General features: G+C 35.8%; 1 protein-coding gene and 1 long non-coding RNA gene across 51 annotated transcripts in view; one reads left to right on the forward strand and one right to left on the reverse strand.

Annotated features, from left to right (window-relative positions):
- The window catches only part of ANK2 (ankyrin 2), a 328,351-nt gene that overhangs the window by 227,279 nt on the left and 85,457 nt on the right, over window positions 1-15,615 (forward strand). For all 50 annotated transcript variants that reach the window (XM_077882344.1, XM_077882349.1, XM_077882350.1 and 47 more), the window contains 3 exons: window positions 4,309-4,506; window positions 8,536-8,634; window positions 9,305-9,403. In XM_077882344.1, coding sequence (XP_077738470.1) covers window positions 4,309-4,506; window positions 8,536-8,634; window positions 9,305-9,403 — 396 coding nt within the window. The remainder of the gene's footprint in view (window positions 1-4,308; window positions 4,507-8,535; window positions 8,635-9,304; window positions 9,404-15,615) is intronic.
- LOC144303973 (uncharacterized) overlaps window positions 1-15,615 on the reverse strand; it is a 50,500-nt gene that overhangs the window by 34,606 nt on the left and 279 nt on the right. The window lies entirely within an intron of this gene.

The raw sequence follows: 15,615 nt of genomic DNA on the forward strand, positions 1-15,615 counted from the left end.
CCACAAAGCCTTTTAAGATTTTTTAAAAGTCAGCATAGATTAATGGGCTGTGCCTACAAACCAGCTGAGATGACTCTTATTACCAACATTCAGTGTTTTAGAGACCAGAGTTTTAAATTTTAAGTAATGAAAATAAAGGCAGGGGCAGCCCGGGTGGCTCAAAGGTTTGGTGCCGCCTTCAGCCTGGAGCCGGATCCCGGAGCCCTGGGATCGAGTCCCATGTCGGGCTCCCTGCATGGAGCCTACTTCTCCCTCTGGCTGTGTCTCTGCCTCTCTGTCTCTCTCTGTGTGTCTCTCATGAATAAATAAATAAAATCTTAAAAAAAAAAAAAAAAAAGAAAAGAAAGGCAGGATAGGTTTTTCCTTTCCCCCCATAACCAGAATGTTAAAACATAACCTTTTCTTCACTTGTTCTTTTAGACCTCAATTTTTTCATTGTGGTATATGAAAGACTCTTTGTTTCTTTTTTCTTTAAGTATTTCATCTATGTTAACTACAATATACATCCTTTTAAGTTCCTTGGAATTCCTTTTTGATGTGTATGTATCACCAATTTCTGAAACAGTGTCAAGTAAGACTTGGACCTATGGACAGAGCATTTCTCACCATTTGAGTTGCCCCTTTATTACACTGAACATATACATGAAGCTCATATAATACATAAAGTAATCATTGCATTTTTCATTAATTCATTCAGCAAACATATATTGAGAATATACCAGGATTCACTTAAAAAGTACTTAGTGTGTTAGGAAAATATTCATGCTATGTTAGATGACATAATAAAACAGTACAACTACCATTTATTTACCAATACTGTGCCTACCACTTTACATGCAATATCTCATTTAATCTCATAATAATGCTGTGAGATTGGTATCATAAATTTCTATTTTATAGATAAAGAAGTGAGATTTGAATAGGTTAATTTGTTTATCCAAAGTCATATGACTGATAAGTGATAAAGTTAAGATTTAACCTCCAGCAATTTGACTTTAAATTAGTACTCTTTTTTTTTTTATTTAGTTTTTTTTAGTAATCTCTACACCCAATGTAGGGCTTGAGCTCATAACCCTGAGATCAAGAGTTAATGCTCTTCTGACTGAGGCAGCAAGGTGCCCCTAGAACTAGCACTCTTACCCACTAAGTCCACTGTGTCCCAAAGTAGTAGAGAGAGGATTATTCTACTTCTATTACATAAATATGTACATGTATCCAAGTATCTATTTAAATTACACATATACATATAAAATAAAATGGGATATTCAATATAAAAATTATACTCTGTATAATACCATATATTTTGTATATAAATATAAAATATTATAAATATGCATAACATTATACACATACTACATACAATCTACATATATGCATTTATATATACATATACATTTTAATTGGTATAAATATATACTGATAATAAAATAAACTATCAAAGAGGGGGGCAAATATTTATAATTATGCATATCATTCTCATCCCTTTATACCCTTCTCTCAATAGTCTCATTAATTCTGCATTTATTTGAGGTTTTCCTTCCTATTAGATGATAAATTGCTTGAGGATAGTAATCATGTTGTATTTTTTTACATATCCCTGAATTATCTCATACAGTATTATGTGGATTCTCAATAAATTTAAATGAAATAATGGAGACTAAGCAACTACTATTTCAATGGAATAAAAAAAATACCTCCTCATACAACATGCCAGTATTTTTTTCATTAACTCTCCAAGCTGGCCATTCTCAACATAGATATGAAAGAGTTCATCAATACTCAATAACACTTTATTTGAAGTCTTACTATTTATAAAGAAAGGATTGTAGTAAAACTTCATTCTCCTCCCACAAGTGGTTTTCAATCTACTTGGGAGAGAAGACCTAAATTATAAAATAATCTATATGGTTTTCCCAAAAAGACAAATCTAGCCATGATCACTAGCCTCTCCAGTGTCTGGTTCTTACTCTTAGGTATACACATAGAGTCCATAAGACCAGGTTGAGCAATTCTCTACTATGTCCAGAGTAGACTGGTGGTCAGGAGGCTCCTCTAGTGTCTTCCACTCATCTGCCCCAGCCTGTGATATGCATGAGTCTTTCCATGCTGGGACCACTCCAAGAGGCTTCCAGTTGGTTGATTATCCCTATCTCTGCTTTTTGACTCTCTATTCACTGCAACCACCTAACCCAACCACAGACGAAATCCCTTAAACTCTAGAATCTATTTGCTTTCAACCAGAGCCTGGAAGCTTTTATTAGTTTTCACTGGAATTTTTTTTATTTTTAGTTCCAAGAATTTTTGCTCTATGTGGAGTAGGAGGGCTATTTAGATCTTATAGTTTGACTGCTGGACAGCCAACTCTTTTATATAAGAGATCATCTTTTTAAATGATCTCTTATGTTATTTCGATAAAACCTCCTGTCTTCTTCCACATAAGTCTCTGACTTCTTTTTTATTTTTTATTTTTTTATTTTTAAAAAAATTTTTTAAATATTTTATTTATTTATTCATGAAAGACAGAGGGAGAGGCAGAGGGAGAAGCAGGCTCCACGCAGGAAGCCCGATGTGGGACTTGATCCCGGGACTCCAGGATCACACCCTGGGCTGAAGGCAGGTGCTAAACCGCTGAGCCACCCAGGGATCCCAAGTCTCTGACTTCTTAACGTTGTTAGACTTACTCTGATAATTCACCTAACTTTTGTAGAGCCCATGTACAGGAATGGGGGACATTTGAACTGAAGAAAACACTATGGCAAAAAAAAAAAAGAAAAAAGATGCTAAACTTACAGGGTCTGCAAAGATTTAAGTATCCTTTAATCTTAATAGATAGAACACCTGGAGCATCTTGAACGTATGATCAGATCATGAGGAGGCTCCTAAGGAGAGCTGCCAAATTTCCTCAGCAGCTTAAAGAGAAATATCATTTATCTGAACTGACAGATGCTTAGTTTTGTTTGGAGAAATGGGGGCAGAGTAGTTAGATATGGTAGGACCATTGAGGATCAAGATTTGATGATGGCATATAAAGACATTTAAATTCTCAAAACCCCTTCTAATTTTTGGTATCCTCTGCAGTTAGACTTCAGGAAATGACCTAACCTAAAATTACCTCTTATGATAGATTCATAAGAAGCAATGGATCATTTTGCAGTCTTTACCTTCATTGTATCACAGTTAATGGCAAAGCTACTGTTTTTAATTTCTATTACATATTTTTCATAGAAAATTCTAGCAGACTTGAAATAGAAAAGGAAAGGAAACAATATAAGTTCCAGACTAACATTTTTTCTAGAGGTCTGTTTGCTTACTTGTTTTTTCTTTTAACTAAGTATAGGGCTTAAAGTTTGGCTTTAGTAAGCAAAGTATGAATTTCTCTGGTCCTATCCACAAACCGCCACATAAAACTAGTAACCTCATATTTCTACTTTTGAGCTCACAAATTATACAGACAAGTAGAAGATCCAGAATTTTGACTGGCTACAGGATTATATAAGCCAATATATTTTCCACTAGCAGGCAGCCCCTTAAAGACAGGGATTGTGTATCATCCACCTTTGTATTCCCATACCTAGCACGCTGCCTGGCACATGCTGGCAACTTACTAAATAACTATTGAGTGAGTAAAAAGTATAATCTAGTGAGAAGCATAATAACAGGAGTGTTCTGAAAAGATCATGGAAAGAATTCCAGTTTATTCTATGCTACTAAAACTGTACCTGAAATATAGCATTCAGTTCCAGGTCACACAATTCAAGAGCAATATTGGCAAACTAGAATCAGTCTAGAACAGGTCATCCTTAATGGAGAGATCTATAAATGGGACTTATATCAGGAATAGTTGAAGGACTTGGAAAGTTCAACCTGGAAAAGAAGACTGAAGGGAAATATTAAACCATCTCCAGGTATTTGAAGGATAGTTATGTAGAAGAGGAACCTGGTTTATCTGTGTTGCTCTGCAGGAAAGACTCAATATTGTAAGAAGGAAATGTTAAGCTTTGGGACTTTGTGTCTATACCTGTCTTACGGTAGGATGGGTGCCCTGTGATATTGGCTGTAAAGATTTGGGTATTGTTGGATGGGAACTTGTAATGAGTAAGAATTTGAATTTACTATAAACTCACTTTTTAACTTTTCTGTTCATTAGAGATTATTTCCTTCATATATATATACATGTATGTTACATATATATATGTCATATATATGTCATATATATGTGTATATATATACATACATACACACATACACATTAGGGCAAGTGCTAAGCTTATAAAGTATATTTGTTTTATTTTATTCTATTTTTTACAGAATGGCTATACTCCTTTACATATTGCTGCCAAGAAGAATCAAATGCAGATAGCTTCCACACTCCTGAACTATGGAGCAGAGACTAACATTGTAACAAAACAGGGAGTGACCCCACTCCACCTGGCCTCACAGGAGGGGCACACAGATATGGTCACCTTGCTTTTGGATAAGGGAGCCAATATCCACATGTCAACTAAGGTATTGTTTTTAGCTAAGGGTCTCTTAGATTCATGTAAGCAGAAACCAATCAAAGAAAACTTGGAACAAAAAGAGGGGATGTATTAAAAGGAAACAGAGATGACTTCTAGAATTCAAGGACAATAACAGTTGAGCCTTATGAGGAAAAAAAACCACAAGGAAGCAAGAAGTAGGCTCTTTGCCTGTATGGCTGCATTTTTGAATCTTGACTTTTCCCTGCAAGTCAGTTTTATTTACCTCTCTCTGCAGATCTATTTTCTCTGTTTCTCTGTATGACCAAAGTGGTGACCCTATAGCTCCCAAGAGTTAATATCACTGCAGTTCAAGCAGTGAGTCCAGATTGCCATAGTACCTGCTGGTCTTAATTCCAAATTTCAGACGGAGAAATGGAGAGTGAGAGAGAGATAGAGAGAGAGAGTTGACAGTTCATCTGGGCTCTGGCCCAAACAACTGCTTCTAAGCTGTTGGTCCATGGCCACTACCCAAGCCATTCTCAAGCCCGACTGAGCATCAGAGGCACCTGGGGGGCTTGGGGAAGGGGGCATGCAGGGAACTCAGTAAAATATATATTTCTGAGCCAACTTTAGCTTAGCTTGGGTGGTTGTGAGGGTGGCAGCCAGTGAAGCAGTGTTTTTAATAAAGAACCTCAGTTGTTTAGCCTTTGTGGGCAAGCATATTAACTATAATAGAGTAAGAGTCAGGGGAAAAGACATTATTCAAATATGAAAATATTTTGATTTTTACAAGTACATGTCTGTCTATACATCTCCTGCTTTCTCTACATATATATCTGTAACTGTACCTACCCACCTATCTATTTAATGTTTATCTATCTTACACTTATACATATGCCACTGGAGTCAGCTTCTGAGAAACTAAAAATTGACGCCTATATTTAGAAATTAGCTCATCATTTAGATCTCTTAATGCTTTTTTAACACAAGATACAGGTTTAGTGAAAATTAAGTTTCTTAGGATTTTCCACAAATATGCAAGTACTATGTTTTCTGCATCTCACTGTTGAACTAATTAGTGCTTTGGAAACTCAGTTGTAAATTGGTTTTAATAATGTTTATCGATAAGTTATGGAGCATTATGTCCTTTAGAAATAGCTATGGAAAAGACAAGTTGTCTTGAACACCCCTAGAGTCCTATTCTGTGTCTTTTTATCACTCAGAAGTATTCCAGTAAACCCGTTGTCCTTATACACTTTTTTTGTTTTCTATCAAAAATTCTCATACATCCTTTTTTATAAGAATAGTGAGAGTTAATTATAGAGTTATTCCTCCAAAAGATATTTTCATTTTAACAGAAATGAACATGATGAAGCCTTATGGTGAAATTCAGTGTATCAGTTATCCTTAAAGTCTGGGGGCATGGATTTCCTTGTGGCCACTGAAATCATGCCATTCAAGTGGTCATTTACCCTACTAGGGATATTCTCAGTATAAGACCAATGGTAGAGTATTTCATTTAGCATCAGTATATGAAGGGGCAGATAGTGTTTATTGTACATTAAAAAATATATTCATTTGAAAATAAATACATGAAGTCCATAAATCAAGGAAAAAATTTTTTTTTTAAATCAAGGAAAATTTTGAGTAGAATGAAATTCTAGACCTTTCATGAAACTGATCATGCAATGCTTCTGATAGTGTTATTTTTAATTTATTTTTGTATCTGGAAGCACTTAACTATGTCCTCTTGATGGTATTCTTCTAAACATATTACTTCTTTTGAGAGGGTTTTAGTAGTCAGTCAGCAAATATTTAATGAGTATTTTTGACTTGCATGCTCCTCAGTGAAGACATATATTCAATTTTAAACCACAAAGTAATTATGCTATCTTTATAACAATGATTTCAATATTAGATTTGGGTGCTGTCCTAAATAAAGGTATGATATATTTGTCATTAGGGTAAAACTGTAATAAATATGCTCAGATATATCTGAATAATGGTATAATATATACGATCTATCTATAAAAATATAACCTTGCCTTTTTGTCGGTATTATAATGCAACTGTAAAATTATTGCAAGTAAAAAACAAAACCGATACTGTTTTCCCATTCCCATATGAAAAGTACATATGTTCTTTTTCTATTCAAGACCAACTGAAATCAATAATTTCATACTCTCCAAATGTTTATTTCTCAGTAAGAACTAAAATATAGAAATGATATTACATTTCTTATCCATTGCCATGTAATAAAATCCAGTTGTAGAGTCCACTAGTGCATCTTAGGAAATAATTTTTTTTTTAAAAGAACTCTTTCAACATCTTCTATTTTCTTGATTTATTGGAGAAGTTTTCATAATTTGAATTAGGTATGCAAATTTATCATAATAAATTGTAGAGGATTTCCATACTGGTTGTTAGTTTGCAATCTTATATTGTAGAAAATCCATTCTGCAGATAGTGTAGAAAACAGCATACATGTTTGACACGCCATTAAAAATGTCTTCGATATATTTGATGGTCATTTCCTTTAACAGTCACTTCCATAACATTTTTAAAAGACCAATTGTCTGCATAAAGAGAAATATTTTTACATTTGCTATTTTCACATGAAGAAAATGAAAATAAGAAAAAATCTTCTGTTTTGTCCCAATATCCATATTGTTTATACTTTAGGACTAGATAGTACTTGTTTAGAAGTGAGGGCATGTTAATGCGAAAGGGTGTACCTTCCATCTTATCCTGATGGTTTATGAAATAGAGCTGAGCTCAGCTGGAACTCTAAGGATGAAAAAGCCCCAGGCTCTCAATTAAAAAAACCTTCTCTTTTTAGTTGGAGAATGTTTTTCCCTCTGTACATATCACTTATGTTTTTTTTAAAGATCAGAGGACTTGTCCATTTCTAGGAGTACCCTCTGGCTAGAGATCATGAATTTTGAAAAACCTAGCTCAACTGTCTCAACCTAACTTGACTGTGTAAAAGCAGACCTGCAAAACCATGGTCGGGGGGTGCTGGTGGGATCTAATTGGACATGAATTGGGACAGTGTGGGGAGAGGGTGTTGCACATAAGTCAGCTCACTCATTGTATAGCCGCAGGATTTACAGGAAGGGATGAATAATACTAAGTATTTGAGCAATAGCAGAGAGAGAAACACAGGGTATAAATACACTGTTAGCTGGAATATAGGGCAGAAGCTTTTGTTCACTGATATATTCAAAAACCTAGAATACTTCCGGCATATGAAAGGTACTCAGAAAACACCTGTTAAATACACAAATGATTTAGGTTTTAAAGATACTCTTTTAATTTCAGTTTTGTTTGATGGAAGCTACTTGCACATGTAATGAGGCTGCCAGATTGTGGTACTGACTGAATAAACCACTCTTTCCCTCTCCTTTCTCTATGCTTTCATCTTGTATTAATGCTTAACTGTATTTTAATTGCATATACAATTAGTCAGAATATTTACTTGCGGTATAACTGCCAAACATCTTACATAAAACTGGCGAATTTATGGTGCTATATATAAATGATGGGGTTGCTTTTTATTTAGCATTTAGGAGAACCCCCCCCCCAAATAATATACTATCCTCAACTACTACAGAAAACTATTCTGAACTCATTTCCTGTAACTCTACAATTTTTTACCTTGATATGATACTTTATTGATGAAAATATAGATTTTTGCTATGGTTATAAAGCAGAAGTAGTAGTTGGTTAATTATTTAAGGGAATAAATAGATTCAGCAGAAGGCACAGATGGATTTGTGTTTGGAAGCTTATTAGCTGAGTTATTTTAAAGTCTCACATCATAATAGAAGGACCCAAATAAAGAAAATGTAATGTGTTGAAAGAGTTGATTAAGAGAGAATATGAGAGAATATGTCTTAGAAAGACATATTAACTGGGAGAGTTTGTTTTAAATATCAAAGGTTGCAAGTTCTAGGGAGAGACTATGAATTGTCCTGGGTTTTTTCAAGACATGACATTATAGATGATGAAACATATTTCTTTTCATTTGTACATTTTTTTCAAGTGTACCTATTTGCTTCCATTCCTTCTATAGAGTGGACTCACATCTTTACACCTTGCAGCCCAGGAAGATAAAGTGAATGTTGCTGACATTCTTACTAAGCATGGGGCTGACCAGGATGCTCACACGAAGGTAAAAAGTGAATCACTTTCAATATTGTGACAGGTTCTGACTTGGATGACTCCCAGTAGCCCCCATTCAGGTCATCGCAAGTCCAAGCACTCTTCCTCAAAAGCCCATTCTGCATTATGATTCTCTTTTACTCACAAATCTATCATGGTTCTCCATTTTGGCTTGAATCAAGTCCAAATGGAGATCATGATATCAGGACTCTTTATAAAAGGATTCTAATTTTGCTGACTTAAGTCAACCTCTCTCTCTTATTGCTCTGCCAATCCAGATGACTTGCTCTTTTCTTCCTCTACTGGCTTGCCTCCAGCCCTTGGTCTTGAAATGGCTTTTCCTTCTCTATGCCATTAAAATTTTCAAGCCCACCTAAGCTACATTTTCTTGCATCTCCTCCAGATCCTCCCATTTGTGTCTCTCTCTCTTAGCCTCTATCAGATCAAGTCACACACATGTCTGATTTCCTTTGCTGGTGTTAAGTTTCTTGTGCTCTTTGATCAACTTCTGTCCATATTTGTATCCACAGGAAATGTAAATAATCTGCTTAGTAATATTTATACAACGGAATAGAATTTTGACCCTTCATACATTGAGATTCTAACCAATACCTATCCTTCTGAGTATTAACCACTAGAGTATATATGTATTTATTTACATATTTATGTATTTATTATAGCTTGGTTACACTCCTTTAATTGTGGCCTGTCACTATGGAAATGTGAAAATGGTCAACTTTCTTCTGAAGCAGGGTGCAAATGTCAACGCAAAAACCAAGGTAAATAAAATACTTGTACTCATTTTCATTTTCTATAAACAAAATGGTTTCAACTATATGGATACTTCACTAGTTCACCATAGCTACAAATGCATTTTTTTTCTTTTCAGTTCTTCTAAAGTGATTTTGAATAAGCAATATAATTTTGTACAATTGTTTAGGACTTTTCATTCTCATAACCTTTGTCAGCCACATACTACTTTTATTGTAGAGCTAAAGTAGCTCATATCCAGTTAACAGTTTACTACAGAATACAATAAAAACCTGCTAGATATGGGCAGTCTGGGTGGCTCTGTGGTTTAGTGCAGCCTTCAGCCCAGGGCATGATCCTGGAGACCCGGGTTCGAGTCCCATGTTTCGCTCCGTGCGTGGAGCCTGCTTCTCCCTCTGCCTGTGTCTCTGCCTCTCGCGCGCTCTCTCTCTCTGTCTCTCTCATGAATAAATAAATAAAATCTTAAAAAAAAAAAAAAGAAGTCCGCTAGAAAGAACATTTTGATGTTCTGGCCAATTCTTTATCTTGTTTTAATGCCTTGGACCCTCTTCCAGAAAACCTCCTCCATCCACATGAGGAAATACAGATAGGCACCCTAGACTGTGTGCCTTTCATTATTTTTAAAAATTTATTTATTTAGTTAAGAGAGAGAGAGAGAAAGCATGAGAGGGGAGAGGAAGAAGCAGACTCCCCTCTGAGCAGGGAGCCCCACGCAGGGCTCAATGCCAGGACCCTGGGATCATGACCCAAGCCAAAGGCAGATGCTCAACTGGCTGAACCACCCACATGCCCCTGTACCTTTCATTTGTAAAAATATTTTTTTAAGACTTTATTTATTTAGAGGGAGAGAGAGCAAGAGAGAGAGAGAGAGAATGCATGTGAATGTGGAGAGGGGTAGAGGGAGAGAGATCTCCAGCAGGCTCCCTGAAGAGTCAGAACCTGATGTGGCACTTGATCCCAGAACCTTGAGATCATGACCCAAGCTGAAATCAAGAGTCTGGTACTCAACTGACTGAGCCACCCAAACATCTTTCATTTTTTTAAATTTTAAACTAATATTCATTAAGTACATGCTAGGATATACATTATATATGACTTTACATATATTAAATCATTTAATCCTTAAATTAACCTCAGAGTCAGAGGCTATTACCATCTATATTTTCCATAGTGAGTTTAAATAGCTCATCTAAATTCACAGAGTATTAGTTGGAGGAATTAGACTTCAAACCCTGACTTCCTCGGGTCCAATGCTCTTAACTGTTAGAATAAACTGCTCTAACTTCCAAATTGCTACAGGTCATTAACATCAACTCACTATACCTAAAATCTCATCAGTTATCATTCACTCTCCTACCTGACATTTATTCCATGCTATCAAATCCTGTTGCTTCCCTCTTCTGAGGAGTTCTCTGATCTAGTCATCCTTTTCCATGATTTTGAGCCTCTATGATGGGACCTACTGTAATGTAAGTTCCCAGATGACCACCTCATAACTTCCCTACAACTAAACTATTAGTGCTTTACTTTCTCCCAATTATGTATTTTCCTGTTTTACTCATGGTCTCTCCCTCTCCTCAGATGCTCTTTTTACTTATTTAAATCTTATCTATCCTTAAACTACAACCATTATAATGCTTTCTCAAACTACTTGAACATTTTGACCTAAGTCCTATGAATAACAATAATGCTTCCTTTTTAAATGTACCTGTGAAACATACTTTTTATCATGAGTACATACTTCTAAATCTCTTGTGTTTTTATTGGTGATGCATTATAAAAGATGCAGTATGTTCTAATCACCACCTCTTGACCTCTGAGGATAGGATCCCTCCATCTAAATATGGAGGAGATAGCTGAATACAGGATACCCAATGTCATATAACATTTAAATCCATTTTCTTTCACTTAAATAAGGTTTTTAAGCCTGTGATACCTTTCACTCATTTCTCCTAACTCCCCACCCCCTGCCTCTAGCAACCTCAATCTGCCTCAATCTGTTTTCTGTATCTAGGAGTTCAGATTTTGTTTTGTTTAGATTCTACACGTAGGTAGGATCATGCAGTATTTGTCTTTCTCTAACTTATCTCATTTAGCATGATAATCTCCAGGTCCATGCATGTTGTCCCAAATGGCAAGATTCCATTCCTTTTTATGGCTTAATAATGTTACACTGAATAATGTTACAGTTACAATAATAATGTAACTTCTAATATGACTCTAGCAAGAATAGCTGCTGCCTAGGTTCTGTGTGCCTGTGTGTATGCAGTTTTATTTATTTCTTCATTCATTCATCCATTGATGGGCATTTAGGTTGCTGCATATCTTGGCTATTATAAATAATGCTACAATGAACATGAGAGTGTATATATCTCTTTGAGTTTTTTTTTTTTCTTGATAAATACTCAGAAGTGGGATTGCTGGACCATATGGTATTTCTATTTTTAATTTTTTGAAGAGCCTCCATACTGTTTTCCATAGTGGCTGCAACAGTTTTCTTTGCATCCCCACCATTTCCACCAACCCTGTTACATTTGAAATATCACATGGTAATGCTTAGTGAGGCAATGATGTGTAAGGTGTGGGTTAGACGTTGTCAGGGATAATGCAGCACTGACTTGATCCCAAATGTTTTTTCCCAGCGGCAAGAGAAGGGTCCTATTCAGCAAAGTAAGGTTGGATGTAACACCACACTTCAGTGCACTCAAACTGTTTCAAGGGAAAGAGAAATGAATAATATAGCTACTGTTACTATGCAGGATATAACTTGCAGCTCCAGATTCCTTGGTCCAAAGAAATGTATAATTACATGTTTGTTAATATTTTTTAAGTTTATATATCAGAAATTCTTTTTTTTTTTTAAGATTTTATTTATTTATTTTATTAGAGACAGAGACACAGGCAGAGGGAGAAGCAGCCTCCACACAGGGAGCCTGACATGGGACTCGATCCTGTGTCTCCAGGATAACACCCTGGGCTGAAGGCGGTGCTAAACCGCTAAGCCACCAGGGCTGCCCTATGTCAGAAATTCTTAGTGGAACTTTGAGTGGGCTCAACTAAACTAGTGTGAGCACATTCAAGAGTTTTCAGAGTCATCATTCAAAATGCTAATAATTAGAAACATAAGAGGTTTTGGAAGTCAGTCTTTTTATATTGTTAAAGCAGAAACAATCATGTCTGTACATAAGTATATTTACAAGAGAAGTAAAAATAGTTAATTTTAAAATTATTAACAATACTATTGACGTTCAAGATTGAAAACTTCTAATATGACTCTAGCAAGAATAGCTGCTGCCTAGGTTCTGAGCAATCATTGAGTTCTTGTGAAATTGTACTTTGAGATTATTTAAAAGCTCTACTATGAATTTTCAGACATCACCACCAAACATCATTTTTTGCTGAGTCAGATCACACATAAGCTTACAGGAAAGACATTTTTGTTGGAATCCAGGTCTTCTCCTGAACGGAATAAATGCAATGAGACTTTGGAGGAACATGAAAACAGTTACCATATTTTTTTGTTAAATGTGTGATTGTTGAAATAATATTCACAAGACACACATATTGCCTAGATAGTATCATTTACCTACCTGGGGTTTGATATGCATTCAAATAGACATTTGATTGAGAGAAACTTTTCAGGTTTGTTTTTTTTTTTTTTTTTTTTTTTTTTTTAAGTGAACTCTGTAGAGTTTACTTGCCTTTGGAAGTAAACATATCTTCTGATAGGTCTTCTGGGGGGTGGGGCTGATAAATAAATCGAAAGACATTATTTAATAAACACTTTAGAATTTTTTTTCCACACAGAATGGCATTTTTGGAAAAGGATTTGTGTTTCTGCCTCATATCTCATGTAACTATGGTTACTAAAATTGTTTTGTTATGAAAATGTAAGCATATGTGTTGCCTTTAGTCCTCAAACATTCATGGTCTGGTATAAAAATCTAAAAAAGTGAACTTCTTTTATGGGACTGTTTAAAACTAAAAAGAAAGCCTATGAACATTGGCTTGAGGTAAACTTGCAAAAGTTTAGAACTTCAGCATATAAAAGGAAATCTTCTTTATAAAATATACTCCAAAGACCATGGAGCTCTTCAATGAGAAAGAAAAAAGCAAAATAGTGATTGTTAGGGTTTTCATACAACTTAGATAAATCAAAGAAAAGTTTCATGGACAACACATATAATCCTTCAATGGACTTGAAATCTTGGCTATTCCCATTTTGTAAATGAGGAAATGGAGGGTTGGGGGGTGTTTAGGAATATGCTAGAAGTTGGTAGACTGGGTCTAGAGCGCATAGCAGAATGGGCTTAAGACCATGGATAAGCTGCAACCAAATGTTCATGTAAAAGTTTTTGAGCTGCTCCAGACTTCCCTAACAAATATACTCATGCACCAGAGGCTATAGGTAAAGGTTAAATTAAATCAGGCTGGGGAGATAGTTTCCTGGTCATGGTGTCTACTGAGGACTCCGTAAAATGTGAGCTCTTGGGGGCAAGAATGTTACTCTTGGCATTATTACTTTACATAAGCAGAGTGTCTCCTATTTAACACATAGCCTGAGGTTAGTAAATGCTTGCTGAATGAATTAACTTGGCTGATACGGAAGAGGTGAAATAAATTTGGTTGGTAGAATATTTGTAAACACAATGGAGAAAAATTTTCAGGGAAAATGGTATCACTTACTTTATGCTTCTCAAATGTCCATGGATTACCTCATTTGAGAGCAGAGTCCTGCATTGGCAGTAAGTTTCTCTGAGTCCCTGTAATTGGCTTCTATTTCCATTGGTGATGCCAGTGGAGGGATATATAGCAAACATGGCAGACCTGATGATGTTCCAGACTGACGGACATGCAGACTGATAGACTCTCACACGTTTAGGGACATCCCCATGGATGGAAAAGCCACAGCGAAAGCATAGAAGGAATCATGTAGCTAGCACCTTGTATATATAGACAGGCATCTTTTGTAGACAGAAGTAACAAAAATACATGTTGGTCATGAGGAAGTAGTGACACAAGATAAAAGGGACATATACCCCTAAAAGTGTATGGTATGAATGGGCTACTCAGAACTTAGACCCCAGACAATGGATACAATTTTATCAGGGTGAGGCAGCTAGATAATTTAAAAAGTAGCATGATACCCATTGGCTATCATGATCTACACAGGTTATGAACCTAGAATGACTGCAAAATTAGTTACTGAACTGTTATTTTCCATTTAATCATCTCTGAATCCGGAAGAAAACATTTATTCAATCATGTATTCATTCACTCAGTCACTCATGATTTATGAGACACCTACTGTGTACCAAGCACCCTCATTTTTAGGATGTTAATAAAGATTAAAGACAAATCCAAGGTTTGGTATCTGGAGCCAATAAACGTTAAATTAATGATAGATATTAATGTTTTGTTAATGCTTCCAAGGATTCCAGTGCATTTGATTAATGTCAACAGGCAGCCAACCTGTACCATACCTGCCACCCACTAGAGTTCTAAGCAAGTCTTGCTACCTCAGTAGCAATTCCTCACAAATCATGGATTACAGAGCTTTCATATGTGTGGAAGTTTAGACCAACATGTTAAAAGAATCTCGTTTTTAGGGACGCCTGAGTGGCTCAGCGGTTGAGCATCTGCCTTTGGCTCAGGGTGTGATCCCAGGAGCTGGGGACGAGTCCCATAACAGGCTCCTAGTGGGAAGCCTGCTTCTCCCTCTGCCTGTGTCTCTGCCCCTCTCTCTTTCTGGGTCTCTCATGAATAAATAAATAAAATCTTTTTTTTTAATCTCATTTTTAAAGTCATTTTTAGTTGCAAGTGGGCCAGTCATCATCCAATGAAATCTCCCATTCTCCAAATGTGCTTTTTTGACCAAAGCTGCTCTCTGAAAAGAATGTAAGATTAAATTTACTTCCATTGATTTAGAAAGCCCTAAAGCTGGTGCAAAGCTTAGTTATTAGACAAGTCCTGACAAACAAGCAAGGGTTTGTATGATCATCTGCAGCTTCCCGTTAAAAACGTCTTACTTTCTTTTTCCCTAGCGAAGAAATCACATCACTGTGATAACGCTCTTCTGTCATAAATCTCTCAGCATACCCATTTTTAATGCTAATTAGTTGAGATATATTAATAGCTATAGCTCGGAGTTTGTTAGTTTTTCTAGTTCATAAGCTGTTTTAGTTGTTTTTTTCTCTTTGTTTCGCAGACCATAAGGTGA

This window comes from Canis aureus, chromosome 33 (genome assembly GCF_053574225.1).
Source record: "Canis aureus isolate CA01 chromosome 33, VMU_Caureus_v.1.0, whole genome shotgun sequence".
In the NCBI taxonomy this organism is placed as follows: Eukaryota; Metazoa; Chordata; class Mammalia; order Carnivora; family Canidae; genus Canis; species Canis aureus.